A 22032-nucleotide genomic window follows, 5' to 3' on the forward strand; every position below is an offset into this window, starting at 1 on the left:
AACACGTCACTATAAATGAAAGTAAAAGGAAATATATCCCAAACATTATCTAAAGCAAGTTAGTGACAATGGATATGTAAATATATGCATTCAAATGATAAGAATATAGACAATGTAAGGGCTTACCATTACTAGAAATGCTACCTTGCTTAATCTGTGTGACACTGATTCCAAAAGTTGAGTGATGGTTATGTGTAACCATCCTTAGCTAATCAATCATATCCATCATAAAATCTATGATTGTAATCTTAATCAATAAAACAGATTACACATGCACATTGTGCATGTCAATATCAAACTTACTTGCAACTTCCCGGACATATTTGACATATTGAGCGTAGATAAAATCCTCAAGTTCTCACGTTAGAACCCTCCTCACTAAATATTGGTTTCAGTAGGTGCATGAGTTTCCTCATAGTTAAGGCACTTGCTTCATTTACTTGGAATAGATAGTGAAATGTTGGTATTCCCCTGAAAAGCTTTCAGAAGAAAAAAAGATTTAATTTTAGACAGCAGAATTAACAAGTCAATGACCTCGTCCATGTGTTGCCAAACTATCAGTACATAAATCTTGAAAAAGAAATTGATAATGTATGCATAGCATTGAATAATTATATCCCGCAACCAACTTTGAATAAAATTAGTCTTTATGTTATCAAAAATCATAACTTATGGATGCCTGGCAGACATATAAAATTATATTGCAACAAAAATTGACAGCTGTATGTATGATATGTCAATGTCCTTGTCCCAACAGAGAATAAAATCCATTCAACCGTGTGTGAGCAACAGCTATAGATTGCTTTAAGCATGAAAAGCTTTTGAACAAAATGACATCTTGTCCAACATTGTATGGCAAAACAAATCAACTGGACAAATATTTTTTATTGTAGCAAGTTTGACAGACTTAACTTCACGTATGTCTGAGTAAAGGTCCTGCACTTGAAAAATGGAAGCAAAAAAGGACTATTTCAATTGTAACCAGCTGTCTGTATTGTAGTGCACAATAAATTAAAGTGTGCCGTCTGAATTTGTACATTGTTCTTGTGCCAAGTTTGAAACTGAAAGAAATTGATTTATCTTTGTATGAGAAATAGATACAATGTAAGCTGATAGGTGAGAGAGAGAGAGAGAGAGAGAGAGAGAGAGAGAGAGGGAGGGAGGGAGAGAGTGTGAGTGAGTGAGTGTCTGTGTGTGTGTTTGTGTGCCCAACATGTGTCAGTGTCTGTGTGTGTCAGAGTCCCGAGAACATAATTAGCAGGGACTAATTACAGGTAATGAGAGAAAGTACCACTTTTGTGAAAAATGGGTATGGCAGTATAATTGATAGATTAATCTATGAGTGTATTGTGGTACCTCTCAGGATGTGCCAAATGCATGATGGAAACAGAGTGACTCAATCATTGCAGTTCTATTTGTACCACTAGACTAGGCACAAATATTTTTATGCAAGAATTCAACAGTCCATACAGTACCATTCCAGGGCAATGATTTATAGTGAATTTTATCAAGTCAGGTAATACATGGTGAGATAGACAAGTAGCTTCAGTTTAAAACAAAATGAAATATTTACTGCAAAATCTTATTCAACATAACATGTTTAACTAAATGTATGCAGACTATACTGATACTAGAATTGAAATATACAATACCTGGTAAATTCCCAAGGCATCAAGTCCCTTCCTAAGATGGACAATACAAGGTGTGGCAGGATCATCAGTCAACAACTGAGATATGATATCTGCATTCAAGAACCTGGGTAACTTGCCATTTTGTAACATGCTCAATGCTAAAGTGTGAACAAAGATTATAGAAATATTAATTTGCATGTATTTAAGTGTGCTGAAATGTGATGGACAAATGACTACTACAGTTAATGTTGTGCACCCTACTGATAAGAGTCATTGGTTACTTGCCAATGGCATGGCAAGCCCTATTAATTATCACCTGATTGAAACTGATGTGACCAAACTGATCAATATAAAAGCATCCAACACTTGTCTGTTATTAAAGTACTTTTAGCCCTAAATTCATCAATCACAAATGCATATAAACTAATCCAGAATACATCTAGAACTGAAGCAAATACTCACACTAGCTGAAAGCTCCACAAGCTACTCTTAGATTTAAATTTAAATGACAGGATTCCTCAAAGCTAGAGACTTTAGTTTTACTTACTGGTCAACAATCATAGTTATACCTTAATCATGTTTCAGAAACCATGATACATGTAGTTGTCAGTTGTGGCAGCCAGATTTATTTAATTACCAGTGGTGCACACAACAGTAAACGTCTTTGGATTAATATTTGCAGCCATTAACCTCTAAGTCCAAATTCAAAGGGTATAAGGCACAACCATCTTTTGTTGAAAGGACTCTCATAAAAATATAGCCTTAACATAGCAGTAGATCATACATCCTGAGCCTCATGTCCAGTGTATGATCACCTGCAATCCCTCGGCTTGGGATATAATGGTAATCAGTAGTACATAATGTGTAAGTAGCATTCAAAAGACTGGGTAATTGTTAGACCCAGATTATATCTGACATTTTAACAAACAAGTCATTGACAATGACATAGTCCCCACTTGTAATAGGAGTATTAGTCTTGATGGGGCAGGGAAATGAGGTCATTAAGAAGTATCACTGGAGTGTATATGTTCAGATCTATGGACACATATGTCTATGTCATTGTTCCCAATTTGAAACAAGAGGCATGTCTAAGTTATGGTTCTAAATCGGGAAAAAAGATCAGACCTCTAGCTGTATTGGCGAGCCAAGAAATACATATGTGCATAATAAATGAGGTACAAGATGTGACATCTTAAGGTCTATTATCCTATCAAAATTGAAGCGTGAAGAACTTGTGGTTACTGAGTTATGCATATATATGCATATTCAAGGTCAAAGGTCATCAAGGTCACGTGACATTTTGAAAAAAATATTGTATTGCTAATTAATCCATATATGCCAAAATTCAGACCTCTAGCTCTATTGGCTTGCCCACAATTATGTATGGGCATAATTAACGAGGTAAAGCATGTGTTGTCATAAGGTCTCCCATCCTACTAAATATAAAGGACATAGCACTTGTGGTTACTTATTTATTGACATAATCGTGTATTTTAGGTAAAAGGTTATCAAGGTCACATGACATTTTGTCAAAAAATTTCTATCCTATAGTCTATCCCTATATACTAAAAATCATGCATTTACCTCTATTGGCTTGCTCAAAATTAGATATGCACATAATCAATGAGGTACAATATGTGGCGTCATAAGGTGTCCCATCATACCATATATGAAAGGTTTAGCACTTGTGGTTACTGAGTTATGGACAAATATGTATATTTGAGGTCAAAGTCACCAAGGTCACGTGACATTTTGTCAAAGTGTCTGAGATATCTGCGTTAACGGATGGACTCACATGGATGGACTCATGGACTGACATGACCCAATCTATGAGCCCCCTGGACTTTATCTTTGTGGACTAAAAAACTGTGTCACTGCATCCTTTTTGCAATATGAATACGATGAGAAACTAAATTTTTATTTTTCTTGGCCTTATACATGGGAGTCTATGGACTGCCTTATACATGGGAGTCTATGGACTGCCTTATACATGGGAGTCTATGGAGGTGAAAACTAAAAAGTCCTCTAACACGGCCAAATTTGATTGCATTGTAAAACAAATGACTGTGCATCTGTATGAGGTAGGGTACTATCCTTGTACCAAGTTTGAACAAAATCACTCCAGGCGTCTCTGAGATATCTGCGTGAACGGACGGACGCACGGACGCACGGACATGACCAAACCTATAAGTCCCCCCGGACGGTGTCCATGGGGACTAAAAAGGATTAAATTGTCAACATACATGACAACTAGCAACAGAAGGGAATCAACTTTCAATCCTGAGATCATTCTCAGGCAACACTTACCCATTATCTTGCCAACAGTTTCATAATCCTCTGCCATGTGCTCCTTCAACCCATTATCAAAATACTTCTCCTTTAATTCCCTTAAAACCAATACAAAGAACTCCTTTCGAGGGCCTCCATAATCTTGAGCTTTCTGCCAATTGATATGACATAAATGTAGTTAAACACTGGCCACGTGAAAACAGAATATAAAATTTTTTTCCTATGAGGAGGATAAAAATCTCATTGGAACTAATGATTTACTATAAACTTGGGGATGTTAAAAGTCATGAGATATTGCACTGTTGGAAAAGCCAAAAAAGTTGGGCATAGTACATGAACAATAGGAGTGTTTTGATCTTGTCTGTTCAGTTTCATCCCCCTAAGTCAACCAAATGTTACAAATTTACCTCACATCCAACAGGATGGTGCAATCATACCACAAAATTCTAAAACAATGATTGTGGACCATCCTATGCAATTTAATTCTAACAATCAGTATTGGAATGTAAAATGATGATCATACAGTTGAGTATGACAGCATACATGCAAGTAAATTACTTTACTTACTTCACTGTAAAACTCAACTTCCAGCGTTTTTCTCAGATCCTCGATAGCATTAATCTCGTCAAATGATGTTTCCAATAGTTTGAATCGATTCACAATAATAAAATTGGTTGACTTATCTCCGCTAATTCCTCTTTCACTTTCTACATCTATGTTTCTGCCAGTTACCACTTTCTTTTGGTAATAGCGCAGGACTTCTACTGGATCACTACTATTACTTCTACTGAATTCAATGGTATCCTGCACAATTTCATTGACTGTGCGCAAGGAATTTGATGGGAGCAATGCTTCTTGCTGTTAGGAACAAGGCACCAAAGAGAACATAAATTCTATATCAAAATTCAGAAACTATTAAAGCATTACAGCTACCCATGATATAATGCTACTGTGAACAATACATCAGTAATACCCATGATACAAAGAATAAAAAGACTATTAATCTGTAGTACTCATGAGACATCAGGAAAGTACCAATGATACACCTGTGGTTCCCATGGTTACATCAATACTAATACAAGGTCAAAAAAATTGCGTTAACAGTAACAGTACTGACCAAAGAAAACTGTGGAGCCAAGACATTTTTCATTCATTTTCAAAAATTATGAGTGAAGTTTTTGAATGTTGCTGTTTTTTGTGAGTTTTTACAATCAAAATAATTAAATAAAACAGTTCCCTGACCTACCTAAGGGGTGGACCATTTGATATGGTGGGGGGTCTGGAAGATTGTTGAAAAAAAAAATTCCCAGCAGATACAAGGGAAAAAAAATTCTGCCTTAGATGACTTATGAAAAAAAATCTGGCAAGCTAATGTGGAAGGAAAAAAAATCTATCACAGTATCAGCAAGAACCTTTTGGGATGTAACTTTTTCATTTCCGTGCACCCTTCTTGTCTTTCCAAAAGCCTCTTGAAATTAATTTTCAGTTACATTTGGCTTTTTGAATTGTTCACTGATTTTAGATAAGTGAACACACTCTGTAGATACATGCATATCATCTCTTGTGTGTTGACCAATAAATAATTTTGTTCTCTGGTATGATTGCGACATGGACAGATTGCACTGACAAGTCAAATGACAGAATTTCAGAAGATGTTAAAACAAAACTGTCATCGTCAAGTATTATAATCCGTGGCACATTTTGGCCAACCAATAAACCAATTTGCATATTCAAAAGAGAAAATCGAAATGGAACTAAATTTCAATTTTAAATTGGTGTTATCATCTTGATTATAACTTTCAGGCTTATTTCTAAATTTAAAATCTTTGGGTTGAGATTGAAATATAGGAAACAGGTATGTATACTGTATACCGGTATGTATAGGTGTGTATACTGAGGATGGCACTTTGCGGCCATTCAAATTTCCCCCTGACAAACTCTATTTCCAACACTGCACATTTCCGTTTTTTCAATTTCCAATATACCTGTCCAATTTTCCCATTTCATTTGAGGCGTGGCCAAGTATATTTTCATTACTATGGCGGAAATAACTGTATCGAATTGGAATTAAGGTGTAACATTTATCTCAGTGTGACCAAATATACTGGGGGAGGGCTTGGTTATGATAATTCACACAGGATACTTTTAAAAATTAGCGGGAATGAGGGACTGGTCAGTTTCTTCGGCCTAGAGGCCTGTGGATTCACGGGGTTACCCTGTTTTTCACTTTGGTGATGGGGTCAGTGTGTTTTAAATTTTGACGCGGGCTCATACTTGCCTAAAATGCATCAAATGCATCGTGCTAGCCATGAATTTCATCATTCAGTTTCATTTTTCGGTGCACCCTTTGGGCGCGTAACTTTAATGATTAAAAAACATGTTTTTCAGAGCCCCGTCTAGTGCAAAACTTAATATATCAGACATACATATATCTCAGATGGGCGCATTTCTTTAAAATATCAAACAATATTTTTCAGCATGCCCTTCAGCTGCATGACTTTCATACATCAGAGATATATATATATATATATATATATACATATATATATATACATATACCAGTATATACATATATATATATATATATATATATATATATATATATATATATAGTGCATTAAAAATAAATTCTTTGAAGGAAGAATGCAAAAAAAAATTGCCAGGATTCACAAGGGGAAAAAAAACATCAAGTGGAACACCTGAGGGAAAAAAATGCCCCCCCCCAAATCTTCCAGACCCCCCTAGGATATCAAATGGTCCACCCCTAAACTAACACTTCAGAGGCATATTACAGGACACACGATTTTGAAGCTATGCAACTATAATCCATGATAAATGATGGGTAATGCAGTGTATGGTGTTACTGGCCATCTGTATATTAGTTCAGAGCAAACAAATACAATGAAACACAGTAAAACCTATTCATAAAGTCTGAAACCCTAGGTTAACGATCATTGTCAGGAGCAAACACTGTCCACCAGGAAGAAACACAAGCTCAGGATCATAAATTGCCATGACGTCCTAGTAGATGTATAACATTTAGGACATAAATTTGTGTTCTAACCCCAAGACAAATTTCTTCACAAACGTTGCGACTATGCTCTAGCTCTCTGCATGGTAATGATTGGCTAGGCTCGCAGATGTGTTATAGTATACGTAATGAGCACATGGCAGAAGGAGACAAAGAACACTCGAAAGTGAGGTAAGTACATGAACATATGGCGGCCAATGAATGAGTTGCATTCGGAACAGTAAATATTAATGAGACTTGAGGACATAAAGGCAGCCAATGAATGAACGCAGATGGGACATAGGGACATAAGACCTACCAATAACGTGAGCGACGCTGGGGTTTACAGGGTTTTACATGACGCGCATTTCTGCGTCCTTTACGCATAAAACCGGACCCAGGACCCCTCAAAAACTAAAATACGCGTCCCTTCGGACGCAGAAATATCTGTTGCTGGTGTATATCTCGCGAAGCTGCTGAACACGTAAAACACATCCCAGTAAACCTTACCGACCCCATACTTTAATAGAATGCTCCGTAGTGCATTGGCCTCCACTGTTTGATGACCAATGGTACCCGCGGAAACAAATTTTACTACCGTAAAAAGTGACTTTCAAAATGTAAACTGATTCTTAATTGGTCGATTTCTTGTTTGCGGCGATCAATACATGTTTATATGCATCATGGCGGGTCGTGTCAAATACCCAAAACAAGCCGATCTGCGAAAGTTTTTCGACAGCCGCAGCAACCAGCACGATGAAAGGTTTGGTCGAGGCCGAAACAGCAGCTACGCCATGCGATACTGATACATCAGATCCCCCATCCAAGTAAGCAAAATTACGAACATTCAACAGAAGTTGGCTCAATAGATTTAAATGGCTTCGATATTCTGAAGAGTGAAACGTCATGGAATGCGATGTATGTTTGAAATCGAATGTTACATGCCCGTTCACGGAAGGTTGTTCTAATTTTCAACATTCAACTCTCACTCGTCATCAGGACTCGAAAAGTCATCTCACAGTGTTAAAATCCTAAGCTTGAGGTCACAATTTACTACTGCTCGCAAATCTGCAGAGGACTGGCAGGTGCAGGGTAAACGAACTCGAGGCGTACGCTGCACAATTACGTACTGTTTATCTGATCGCTAAACGTGACCTTCCATGCGATGTATTCACTGACATCATGCATCTACAGAATCTGAACGGCTTAGACATTGAATATTACAAACGTCCGCAGATACATGTAGTTATGGAGTTTGAAGAGTGTATTCAACGTGTGATCGAGAAGTCCCTGATTGATAGCATACATGCAAGTGATTTCATCGGTATAATGTTGGATGAGACTTGTGACATAACCGTTCATAAGAAACTTGCCATATATGTTCGATATATTCAGAATGGCGAGGCGAATGTTTCTTTCCTCGGTAACCAGCAAATTGCCACTGCTGCAGGGATCGAAAACGCCTTGATTGAATTTTTGACTAGGAAAGAAATCTGTGACGCGGCCGTAGACAAAATATATGGACTTGGAACAGACGGGGCGGCCGTAATGACCGGTCGTTTGAACGGGTTGGGTGCAAAATTAAAAGCCAGAAATCCCAACCTTGTTCAAGTGCATTGTGTTGCACATCGATTGAATCTTGCTGCTTCTCAAGCAGGCAGAGATATTGAATATTGCAAAGAATATCATAATATAATCCATTCATTGTATAATACTTTAATGACTCTAGTGTGAGATATGACAAACTTAGAGAAATTCAAACTCTGTTGAATGGGAAGGCAAAACAAATAACTGAGCCTACATCTGTTCGCTGGCTGTTGGTTGAATCAGCTGTCAAGATGATTTTCATCAGTTTTGAGCCCATTGCCCTGGCACTTGCGAGTGACAAAAAAGGGGGAAAGGCTGATGGCCTGTTGAAATTTGTCTCCATTCATTGTTTCTGCTATTCACTGCCTTATTGATTGATGTCCTTACTGTGATTGGAATTTTGAGCCTTACATTTCAGAAAGATTCTGTCAACCTATCCCATATCAAAAAAAGTGTTCAGTCTATTAGGGACACATTGGATACAATGACTAATGATTCACACACTGTCAGAGAAGTCTTTAATGATTTGGGTGATGTTCCTGGCAATGGTCAGAAAACACATACAAAAACATTAAAATCACTTACAATCAGCCATTCAGACAGAGCTTCTGTAGTGTACGAGGAACAGATTTCAGATGATGAGATGAATATTCTGGAATGTTTTGATGTAATTCTAAACCCGCACAGATATCCTGAAAATTTGGCCAGCTTGATCAACTGTTGAATCATCATAACAATACACCAGGTATTGATGCTGATAGAGCTGGGGCACACTTTCTTGTTTACAAACACTTCACAAGATCTCATAGGGACGCACTGAATTTTGATATGTATATCAAGCTGTTGCTAACTGATTTTACAGAGGAGTATCCTGATCTTGCCATTCTTGCTAAAATTGCTCTTGTCATACCAGTGTCCTCTGCCCCATGTGAGAGGGGCTTTTCAGTACAAAATGCCATCAAACAGAGGGCACGAAATAGACTCAATCCTCAAAGGCTTAATAGGCTAATGTTCATCAAACTGGTTGGCCCCATCACAGATGATTTTGACTTCATAAAAAATGCTAGGTTATTTGCTGAAGGAGCTGCTGGCAGAGTGTGAACTCAACCTACTGGACTTGCTGTGTGAATGCCATTTCAGAGTATGAAATTACTTACCTTCTTTTCAATTTGACAAATTTGAATACTTGTTCAAATTTCACACTTTGTGAACTTGTCATTAAAGTTATGAGATCATTTCAATTATGAATAGTGTTCTTTGAATTGATCAATGAGGGACCCCAGTATGAACTAGAATTTTCATGTAAGAATAATTTTAAGAAATGCGCAACCATTTGCCGTGTGTTATAACACTAATTGAACACAGTGAAGACCATGGCATGGATAAACAATAAATATTCTTTTGAAATAAATTGGGACCCCCATATTTTGATGTAGGACTTCCATTTTCTAACACCAGGGGTCCCAGGGACTCTCAAAAGTAAAAAGTGATGTAAAACCCTGGGTTTAGGACACAAATTTATGTCCTAAATGTTATAAGTCTATTCAGGTTTGTACATATACTTACAGCCATCATGTCTTGGCCTGTATTTATGGTCTCTGCATTTATGGTCTCAGCATTTATGGTCTCTGTATTTATGGTCTCTGTATTTATGGTCTCTGCATTTACTGGCTCTTCAATTGCAGTCTCTTCATTTACTGTCACTTCATCTATGGTCTCTTCATTAGGATCCAATGCATTGTCAACTGGTTCATCTCTGAAAATAATATGAAAATAAAAAAGGTATTATCAATTCACTTTTGATGATGCAGTACCTAAAAGACATTGAAAGCAAAGTCAAAGTTACCGACATAATGTTAGCCCCAACATGTGCAATGTGCGTTACAATGCTGATTTACCACCATTAACTCCCACGAACATGTTGGTAATTGATGCGCCATTGTATCATCTAGTATTCTTCCCAGCTGGTTTTAGAGTAACAAGGCAAGGCTAGTGACATACAGTGCATGTGACTTCCTCTACGCACACTATATTTGTAATGAGGTACTTTCAAGCTTTTCAGCAAATCAAAACTTTGAAATGCTTAATGTAGCACTCTGAGCATCTTAGAGTGCAATATTTTAATGAAGGACTAATAAAAAAACATTTTCAAAAAAATAATTCACTATTACTTTGTACTTTTTTTCTGTGTATTAACCACAATTAACAAATGAGATGCAGTATAATTCTCTGTCACATGCTAGATAGTGTAAAAAACAGCAATCCTCTAGGAAATAAAAACTATTTCACATAGCCTAAACACTGGCTCAAAAGATTGTGAAATTAAATACAATGCTATGTATTTGAAAATACGAACTATTGTAAATGGCGTTGATATTCTCTATACTCATTCAATCAAGTTCAATGATCTTTGTAAAAGCCTTCCTGTTTTTCTGCAAACTAGCTTTAATGTACAGCATGCATTCTCTGTTGAACTGGATCCTTTTCAAAAAAAATCAGTAATTATGCAAATAAGCATTAATTATGCAAACCATCCCAAATACTGATGAGTTCTTGCCATTGCCAATATGAATCTGTGTACCAAATTAGGTTTAAATCAAATGGGCCATTCTTGAGATATTGTGCCTACAGACAGATTTCATACTGACAGACTCATATGGGGAAAAGATTAGCTTCTGAATGTGAAGACAAAAGCTAAAAAGTAACAAATAATTGCAGAGTTTTATAAGGGTGAAAAATCGAAATATATATCAGTTATGTAACAGTAATTTTCGCTACTTAAACCCATCAAGGTATAGAGGATTTATCTTGAGCAAGCAACAACCCATTGATATAAAAGTCATGTGATATAACAACATCAAACATGGCCTTCTAAAACAGTAAATGATCCACTTTGTCTAGTTGCAAACATAATTGTAATCCAAGTACACTTACGCAAAAATATCTTCAATAGTTTCTGTCGAACAGTTTTCAAAGTGCTCCGTATTAAATTGTATGGTATGTCTGCACTGCAAATAGAACACTTTTCTGTGGGCGCATTCTCAACGTTCTGTGAAAAAATAAACATTGTGAGAAATATTAATTCAGAATAATTTGCATCAATACTAATTCAGTGGCAACAAACTGGTATTTCTTTCGGTTCCGCACCTTGCGAAGTCAATATAATTACAAGCAACAATGGTAATTTACATTTTAAAAGTAAGCGAGCTTGTGATACAAGATATTATTGCCATGGGCTTTTTTCTCTTTTGTCACAAGGGGACTTTTCCTTTTTTATTGCATGGGTTTCTGAAAAGGGTATTTCAAATTGTTTCTTGAAATATTTTCGATGCATGCCAAGGCCACTCTCCAAGATTTGTACCCTCTCTGAGCAACACAGCATTGATATTGCTTTAATTTGTTATGGCTATGGCCTGAAAGTATTAACTTCAAAGCTGAATTTTTTTTCTTTCAGTATGACCTTCATGACACTGATTTATTTACAAAGTTGTCAAAGGGACAGACAGATGTTTACACTTACACCAAATTCTGACTGCAATTTCCTTGACTTAAACATTTTGGTGGCACTGCCAGTAACATACACTGACAGGAACTGGATTAGTAACCCTTAAGTGTGAATGTTGTAGACTGTGTAATATACACTGAGATAACTTGATGAATAAAGGTTTCATATTATTGTGTAGTATGTCTCAGTAGCTGTATCTTAATGAATTATTTCATTCACCCACGGTCCTGGAGGGACCGTGATTCACCGAAATATTTTTATCTTTACTCTTGCATGATTGTCCTCCAAAAGGAATGCATTAAGATTCAACTTGATTCAGTTTCACCAATTCATTTCAAATTTCAATTTTGGAAACACCATGTTTGTTCCAATAAAGCATTTTATTTCTGTTCAGTGTTTACTCTGGAGTGCCATTTATAAGTTGTATAAAGTTCATACCAGTATGGCTGTGGTTCTCATCGAAACTTACCTCTATTGAGTCAATGACCTCGTCAATATCAACTACAGGTGTTAAATCCAGTCCTCTCTGTATGGGTCGTATGTACAATTTCGCCTGGCCAGCTTCGAGACTGAGGTAGTGTTGAGTATATCCAGCTGCAGGACATGTTATAGCTTCAAGTTTTCTTGAACCTCGAGAAGTCCGGCAAATTTCCACGCCTCCTGCATTTTCTAATTTTGGATACGCATCGTTCAAGTACTCGATAACCTCCAGGCCATTTAAATTTACAGGCATCTGTAACTTTTTCTCACCAAGGCCAGCTTTCATCAATTCCCTCCTCTCCTTGATAGTAGGAACCCAATCTTGTCCTACAATAGCTAACGCGACCCAAATGTGTGGCCAAGTTGGCCGATTCCGTAGAAGACGGGATGGAGTGACAGTTTCTCTCGCACTTGTACTGGACCTGCCATGACGACTGCGACTCCTTGTGTTTGATCGAAAACACCTACTAGTTCGTCCCTTATTGCTTGTGTCCGCGACGGTCGCATCGTTGATGTTGGTGTTGATGTAGACGGGATACTCTGGGTTGTTGGTGGTGGCGATTGAGAATGGCGCGTGCGCAGAGGATCTTCAACCACAGTCCCTCTATCCACGTTAGACCGTGATGGAGGTACGGCAGATGATGCGATCGAATGCGGCAGCGTTCCTTCTGCGGAAAGTGCTTGTCTAAGCAAGTTGCTGGCCTCACTTAGTGCCTGACATGCCTCTGATATCATAGTACTATTCAGAGAGGTCACTCTACCTGTACCAGAAGTAGTTGAAGTGGCCGATGGCCCGTCGCTGCGACCAGTCGACATCTTTTACCCGCGTAATGTGTGCCCTTTAACTTGATGCATCATTATACTAAGAACAACTCGATAGATTAAATAAAGGTTGACAAAAACATAACATTAGATCAAGATATTTCCTTTAGGCACATGTATTGCAAATTTAGCAATCCGATCTACCAACTGAATATGTCATAGCGAAAATTTTACTTTCGTAAACCAGTCTTCACACACGCAGGAAAGTGTGCTTTAGGCGCTAGGCTAGGGAGATACATAAATTATGATAATGAGATAGATAAACATGTGAACACAATCAAATAAAAATGTTAACACAATCAGAAAACGCTATAAAAAGCTTTAAAAATGAGTAAACGAAATAAAAATGCTAACACAATATAAAAAAGATGAAAGCAAAATGAGTGCAGGAAAAAGAAATGCAAACATAACAGTGTAGAAATTCAAGCACAATAGGTAAAAGAAAATAATGTTTAAAAAAATGAAATTCTTTTTTCATTATTTGAACATTTTTATTTCGTTTTTTCATTTTGTTTGCATGTTTGTTGCGTTATGTTTGCAATTTTTGTCATTTTTAATTTTCTTTGCATTGTTATTTTATTATGTTAGCATTTTTATGTCATTCTTTGATTTTGTTGACATTTTTATTTCATTTTCACATTTTGTTTACACTTTTATTTCATTATGTTTACATTTTTTTTCATTTTTCATTTTGTTTGCATTTTTTCATTATGTTAGCATTTTTATGTCGTTCTTTTATGTTGTTTACATTTTATTTCATTATGTCTAGAAATGAAATGTAAATATATCATAATAAAAATGTAAACAAAATAAGAACCAGATATGAACTGAAAATGCTCACGTGTTTCATTATATATTGCAGTTATGTGTAAAACCTTTGCCACATGTTTGCAACTTCATTGAAAATATTATGATCAACGTAATGAACAATAATCACCGCCGATTAGGTCATGAAGTATACAAATATGTAATCAGCTGAAATAAAATATCAAAGTTCTTTTACTGCTGTCATTGTATCACCATTTTATATAGCAAGTGTAATTACCGTTGGCCAAGTCCTCCAAGCCATATATGCCTAGCTGTGAAAGCTCATTAAATATGTAAATTAGGAATTGGCTTAAGTAAAAATGCTTAATGATTTTCAACAATGTTGTATCATGGTATCTGCAATATATGTAGCAAGTTTTGTCAACTTTGGTCAAGTTGATTCAGATATATATATCTCTAATTAGGAAAGTTCATTTAATATGCAAATTAGAAATTGGCTGAAGAGAAAATGCTTAATGACTTTCAATAATATTGTATTATAGTGTCTTTAATGTACATAGCAAGTTTCATCAATTTTGATCGAGTCAATTCAGATAAATATCCCTAATTATGAAAATTCATTTAATATGCAAATTAGGAATTGGCTGAAGTAAAAATGTCTTTTGATTTTCAATAATATTATATCACAGTATCTTTGATGTATATAGCAAGTTTCAACAACTACAATCAAGTTAATTCAGATATATATCCCTAATTTGGAAAGTTTATTAAATATGCAAATTGGGAATTGGCTGAAGTAAAAATGTTTAATGACTTTCAAAAATGTTGTATCATAGTAGCTTCAATACATGTCGCAAGTTTCATCAACTTTGGTCCAGTCAATTTAAATATATATCTCTAATTAGCAAAGTTCATTAAATATGTAAATTAGGAATTGGGTGCAGTTAAAACGCTTAATGACTTTCAATAATGTTAAATCATAGTATCTTTAATATACATACCAAGTTTGGTTGATTTTGATCGAGTCAAATCAGACATATATCCCTAATTAGGAAAGTTCATTAAATATGCAAATTAGCAACTCTCTTTCATGTCACCCCTTAATGGTTCCCACTACTGATATATCTTGGTGTGATCAACATTTGTAGCAAATCTCATCAAATTGTGTGTAGTCGTTTTTAATTAATATCCGTTTTTTCTAAAATCATTAATTATGCAAATGAGCAAAAAGTATGCAAGCCAGACCCACCAAAAACTAATCAGTTCTTGCCATTTGCTAACTGAATCTATGTACCAGATTTGATTCTGATCTGATAAGCCGTTTTTGATATATTGGACCAACAGACAGACAGACAAACAGACAGACAGACAGACAGACAGAAAGACAGACATCGCTATGACATATGCTCACGTGTGTAAACACGTGAGCAAAAAACGACATAAAAATGCAAACATAATATAATAAAAATGCAAACAAAATGAAAGAATGAAATAAAAATGTAAACATAATATAATAAAAATGCAAACAAAATGAAAGAATGAAATAAAAATGTAAACATAATATAATAAAAATGCAAACAAAATGAAAGAATGAAATAAAAATGCAAACATAATATAATAAAAATGCAAACAAAATGAAAGAATGAAATAAAAATGCAAACATAATATAATAAAAATGCAAACAAAATGAAAGAATGAAATAAAAATGCAAACATAATATAATAAAAATGCAAACAAAATGAAAGAATGAAATAAAAATGCAAACATAATATAATAAAAATGCAAACAAAATGAAAGAATGAAATAAAAATGCAAACATAATATAATAAAAATGCAAACAAAATGAAAGAATGGAATAAAAATGCAAACATAATATAATAAAAATGCAAACAAAATGAAAGAATGAAATAAAAATGCAAACATAATATAATAAAAATGCAAACATAATATAATAAAAATGCAAACAAAATGAAAGAATGAAATAAAAATGCAAACATAATGTAATAAAAATGCAAACATAATATAATAAAAATGCAAACAAAATGAAAGAATGAAATAAAAATGCAAACATAATATAATAAAAATGCAAACAAAATGAAAGAATAGAATAAAAATGCAAACATAATATAATAAAAATGCAAACAAAATGAAAGAATGAAATAAAAATGCAAACATAATATAATAAAAATGCAAACAAAATGAAAGAATGAAATAAAAATGCAAACATAATATAATAAAAATGCAAACAAAATGAAAGAATGAAATAAAAATGCAAACATAATATAATAAAAATGCAAACAAAATGAAAGAATGGAATAAAAATGCAAACATAATATAATAAAAATGCAAACATAATAAAATTAAAATGCAAGCAATGAGAAAACGAGATAATGTAAACATAATAAAATAATGATAACACAATTGTTTTGGCACTAATCTCACCCCATAGATAGGGGCCATTAGGTAAATTTTCTCAGTAAACGCAATATCAAGAGAAATACGAGCGTGCGGAAGTGGGGCAAAGAATATGTAAAGACATTTAACACTTCTAAATAAACAACAATTATCAAACGTTTATAACCCATGTGTTGCAAAATGTAACTGACGCATTTTTCTTTCCGACCATTGTACGGCGGTGCACGGACAGTGGGCTATCGCCACCGGAAATATTCACAATATAGCAAGGCATTTCTGTGTTCAAGATATGACGGTCGATGAATTTTATTCGGTTGTAAACGAATTTTAAATTACCCCTCTGTGTCATAGTGTGGCGTTCAAATTATGGCTAAACATTTCAGTTTAAGGTGGTTGGAAAGGCTATTTTTGCACCAATTCTTTTCTCAGAATTAATGTCAAGTTTCAAGTGTTAGAATCAAGATATTTAGTTCAAATTTTCAGGATAACTCCCTTAATTAATATTTTCTCCAAAGAATATAAAATTGTATATTTGCAGCCATGATTTTGAAATATGACACCAGTAAATATTAAAATTTAATTTTTCATATTTTTTTTACATATTTGAATTTAATAATAATTGGATAGTATTAATATTACCAAATTAGTTATAAATATGTTGACACTATTTATTGTAAGATTTGTACAGCAGGATTTGTAAATAAAATTTGTTTTTATGATTTTACATGGGTTTATATATCAAAAAATTATTAAAAATTCTTTCAAATTTCAAAATGTGATTTTTCAAAAAGTGCTTCAAATACAGGAAAATTGTGCCGTACAAATCTTATCTGTAACCTTGTTAATAGGCTGTAAAAATTCCATGTCCATATCTCATTTCAAAGTTGGATTAAATTGGTATACAATTATGTAGGAAAACTGTTATTCTGTCAAAAATGTTGAAAACAAGCCATATTTGCACCCTCGTTTGATGTCATAGAGCAGTTTTTTTTTGTAATCTCACTTTTGACACCTGTTTGACACTCAAAGAATCTAAAAATGCATTTACAATAGCAGTCACTCACTCTGAATGCCAGCACCGCCTTGTCAAACTTTCCTGAAAAACAGCAAATCATGACTTTCCCTTTTCAAACATTTTATTAAAAGCTAGGGAGGGACCTCTACCATAGTTAATACACTAAGGACTCCCCAACTTCTTCTTATTTGGTCAGTTTTTCAGAAGTTTTAACAGGCTATAACTCTGCAATGCCTTTGTGCCCAATGTCTAGTTTTTTTATTCCACAGAGAATGTACTACTTTTATATTTTAATAGTTTGTTGACATTTATAACTGACGCTCTAACCTTTCCAACCACCTTAAAATGTTGAAAAATAAAGTGTAGTCCACAGTTTGTTTCAACATATGCATATTTATTACTGATATGTTATTTCATTTCAATAATTTAGCCCATCTTTAGTGTGTATTTTTTTATTTCTTTAGTCCATATTTGTTTAGCAGTGTTCTAAAATTTCTGAACAATTTGCAAATTATTCTGATGATATTTCAGATGCATATATTTGTGGTGATGATAACATAGTTGGTACTTTGTACAAAGATTGTAAATTTTGTGCAGTCCAGCTGCAATTGAAACATCAACTGATAATGGTGTATTAGTTTCCTATGTCAGAATTGCACAAATCTGTGCTGAATTAGAATGATGACACTGATCAAGAATCCCATCTGATTTCAGTTTTACAGTGGCTATTGGGAGAATGTTGTTCGCAGAGGAAATGCATAATGTGCATTGAATGTAAAATCAAAATATTTAATATTAAATTTCAATCATTTTAGTGAATCATAGCTAGACAACCTATCTCTGACATATTTTTCTTTCTTTTGCAGTACTGGTATTCACTGTGTCTTTACTGCAGCTGCTAATTAAAAAAAGAGCCAAAATAAATCAGAATACACACACTTAGTACACTGCAGACATTTGACAACAACATCCAACAGTGACATTGACAATACATACTAACAAGCATATACAGCACATTATCTCACATAGTGAGTGTCTGAATATTATTCTGAATTGTATTCCAAAGCACATTCTGAAAGGACTCTTCTGGAATATACAGAATATTATCTCACATAGTGAGTGTCTGAATGTTATTCTGAATTGTATTCCAAAGCACATTCTGAAAGTAACTCTTCTGAAAATTTCACATTCTTTGCCACTGCACCATCTCCCTAATACATGCTGATGACCCACGGTGTCCACTCAAGTCTCACTTTGATTCCTCATTGTTTCTCCCCACCCAGGAGTGATGGGTACCTGGTAGGACAGTGGTTGTAATGTGTGTGTTTAGCTCTGCTGCGCTTATTGGCTGCACATGTGAGCTGTAGTTTGCTCCCCAGGGATCGAGTTGAGTGGTATCATATTAGGTCCAGTGACCAGGGGTAATAATAATTGTAAAGCGCCTTGAGCACATGTACTTGTGGATATGCGCGCTATATAAGAACCCAATATTATTATTATTCAAACATTTCACTGACTCCCACCTCCCCCTGAAGGTATGATTTGAGAGTATCAAGGGCTCGCTGCCTGTCCTCATTCTGGAGAGCCTCGAAATTCTCTCCTTGGTAGAACCATTGCATCTGAGTCTTATTGATGCTAGCCTCTCCCCACCATCTCCTTCAACAGGGGTTGAATCAGGATCGCTTGGTACAACTTTTGGTTGCGTGCAGCTGGAATCACGCTTCGATTTTGTCACGCGTGGCCGACGTCCCGTCAATTCCCTCCGCCTATCCGAAATCTGCTTGCAAGTTTTACCCGGCAAGTGATGACTGATAACGGAGTTTATGTACCGATCGCCTTGGTATACTTCTCGTCAAGCTCACGGAGCATGGCGAGTTCTGGTTCGGACCAGACTTGCGCTTTCGGTTGTCTTTGGGATGCAAGGCTTGGGTAGTTGTCTTCGCACATTGCACAACTCCAGGTGCGCACGTGCCGTATGTGCTGCCCTAAGCCGATCTTTGATTTGAATGTGGCGCTGCAGTCAGTACATTGATGGGGTAGCGGGTTGATCGTAACTCTGTTGCATACCTTGCATTTTGGGTAGTGAGAGCTCATGCCATGAATGCTTGCATATTCCTTGTGACAGGCCGAGCATTCATAAATTAAGCCAACTTTAGGGTGTGGGGTAGGTGTCGACTCAACCCTCGGTGGTCTTGGAACATAGCCCGGCAGAAGCAACATTCAAGATCCACCGTGTTCGGGTAAGAAATCCTCTGCACTCCCATACAGTGATCCTTACCGCCAGCCGTCTCCCCTCACAAAGAACGGCGGTGACACAATCCGCTGGTGTGTTCATTGTCCAGTTCCATGTCTCAACAGTTAGCTCAGTCCAATACAATTTACCTTAGAATACTGTTTTACTATTGGTTTTGATACTAGCCTGATTTCTGTTTGTTGCAGAAACAATTTTGTTGTACATTATAATACATGTTTTTATGTTTCTGTCATATATGCAAAGAACAAATAAAATTTATCATTTGCCCACCTTCTATCTGCATGCAATATATAGTCTCAATTTGTGGTATTGCCTTGAGTAAGCCCATTTGGATCTGTATACCATGACCCCAGGCCCATGGGAAAAGATATGGGAACAACTTATTTAGCCTCTAAAGCTTTATCCACAAAACTTATATTGGCTGCATGTGGTAAACTCTCTGATGTATTTTGCGGTTTCTTTACCTGTTCACCTACAAAAACTGAACCTAACTCCACTGGCCTGTTCAGAGTTTGAAATTGCTCAGCTGGAAATATTAAACCTTCCTGTTGTTCCTCAGATAATGGTATTTGTTGACAGGATGACATCTGGAGTGAATCTTGGTAGATCAAGATGAGCAGAATTAACAGTAAGGGGATCGAGGGAAATAGCCTCGCAACGTTTCACAGTTGGCAAGAAATTCTTTGTACAAAGTGTTATTATGTTGCAACCACTTTGGATATGTTTTAACACCTGACATGGTCACTTCATATAGTAAACCTAACATCCCTTTTACTTTGCCTGTTGATGATGATGAAAAAGATACATTTCCAGAACAATGTAAGTATGTTTAACCTGGAGGTTTGAATGGAGAACAATATAGACTTCCTATTGATAGCTGCCTGTACTCATGGTATATTGTATATAGATTTTAGAAACATGTAGGAATGGGCCCAAACCTGTCGAAAAAGTTGTAATCTGCTGTTTTTCCAGACTCATATTTCTGTTTGCATTCCTTGCATATTGAAGCAAATGTCTGCTTTGTTAATTTTACCTTTAAATTTGCCTCAGTTTGACATTCCCAAGATTCCCTTGTTTTGATTTGAACTGGACTATCCCCGAAGGAATTAAGTTTTCAGCTCTCCAGCTTTCAGGGGGGCAACAACACCAATGAACACTTGTTGATTTAAGTATTTTTGCACATACACAACATACTGCCTCTGGATATGTGCTGTCACACTTTTCTTTTGAATTTTTGAGCCCTTTGTATAAATAATGGATTCATAGGAAAAGCTTACCTTAAAAATCAATGAAACGGAAAACTTGAAGAAATGATAAGCTGGTATACCTGTAGTGAAAAATATTAAGATTTATAAGCATGGCTGTTTCACTTACAAATTACTAGCACTTTTCTCTCTCACTGCAAGTTGCACTATAAATAAGATGCAAAATAATATGAGATTGTATTGAATTAGATTTAATTGAGACAAATCCATTCACGTATGTAACTAAGTTGAATAATAAAGGTATTGTTTTGCAAAGAAATGTTTTACATTTGATTATTTCATATTGTATCATCTCAATTATATCAGAGTCGCTGAGTATTTCATAAATTCATTTGAAACACTGAACAGTTTTTCAATATTCCTTTTGAAATGTCCTCACTAATTCAATTTGCATAAATTGACCATTACAGTTGAATAACGGAACGAGCACAATTAACGGCGGGGGGGGGGGGGGGGGGGGGGGGGCGGAAGAGAAAATATGTGGTGAATATATTTTTTACAGCCCCCCCCCCTAACACCAGCAAAAATTTTAGTGCCCCCCATCACCGGCAACAAAATTTTGTGGCGCCCCCCCCCCCCCAAAAAAAAAGAAAGATTACATAGGTACAAAGTTGTACACATATATATAATCCTTATAACTTTTAATATATGCTTTAGTGAAAACAACATTCTTGCATTCTTGAAATAAATAATAAACAAATAAATATATAAATAATAAACAAAATAACATATGTTCAAGCTTTACTACTTGTAACACCTACAGCTAGCTTATAGAACAGGAATGCCTGTCAGTACCATGTGAAATTAGCATTCACATGGCTAGTTGGCATGGCTAAATGCATGTGCATAGGGAATAGGCAGTTAGGCAGTACACATTCATTTCAGCTAGCCATTCACATAAATGTGAACGAATGGTTATTTGAATAACGAATGGTTATTTTGAACTGTTCACATGTATGTGAACGAATGGTTATTTTGAATACACATATGA

The 22032-nt window shown here is 35.5% G+C and overlaps 1 protein-coding gene across 1 annotated transcript; it reads right to left on the reverse strand.

The window, feature by feature from the left end:
- Positions 1-350: 350 nt before the first annotated feature.
- LOC139143189 (uncharacterized) lies at positions 351-11493 on the reverse strand. The gene is made up of 6 exons (XM_070713321.1): positions 11452-11493; positions 10084-10273; positions 4488-4778; positions 3939-4071; positions 1653-1789; positions 351-479 (listed from the first exon to the last, which is right to left on the reverse strand). The coding sequence occupies exons 2-6, from the start codon at positions 10090-10092 to the stop codon at positions 351-353; spliced, it is 699 nt and encodes a 232-aa protein (XP_070569422.1). The 5' UTR covers positions 10093-10273; positions 11452-11493.
- Positions 11494-22032: the final 10539 nt, after the last annotated feature.

This window comes from Ptychodera flava, chromosome 11 (assembly GCF_041260155.1).
Source record: "Ptychodera flava strain L36383 chromosome 11, AS_Pfla_20210202, whole genome shotgun sequence".
In the NCBI taxonomy this organism is placed as follows: domain Eukaryota; kingdom Metazoa; phylum Hemichordata; class Enteropneusta; family Ptychoderidae; genus Ptychodera; species Ptychodera flava.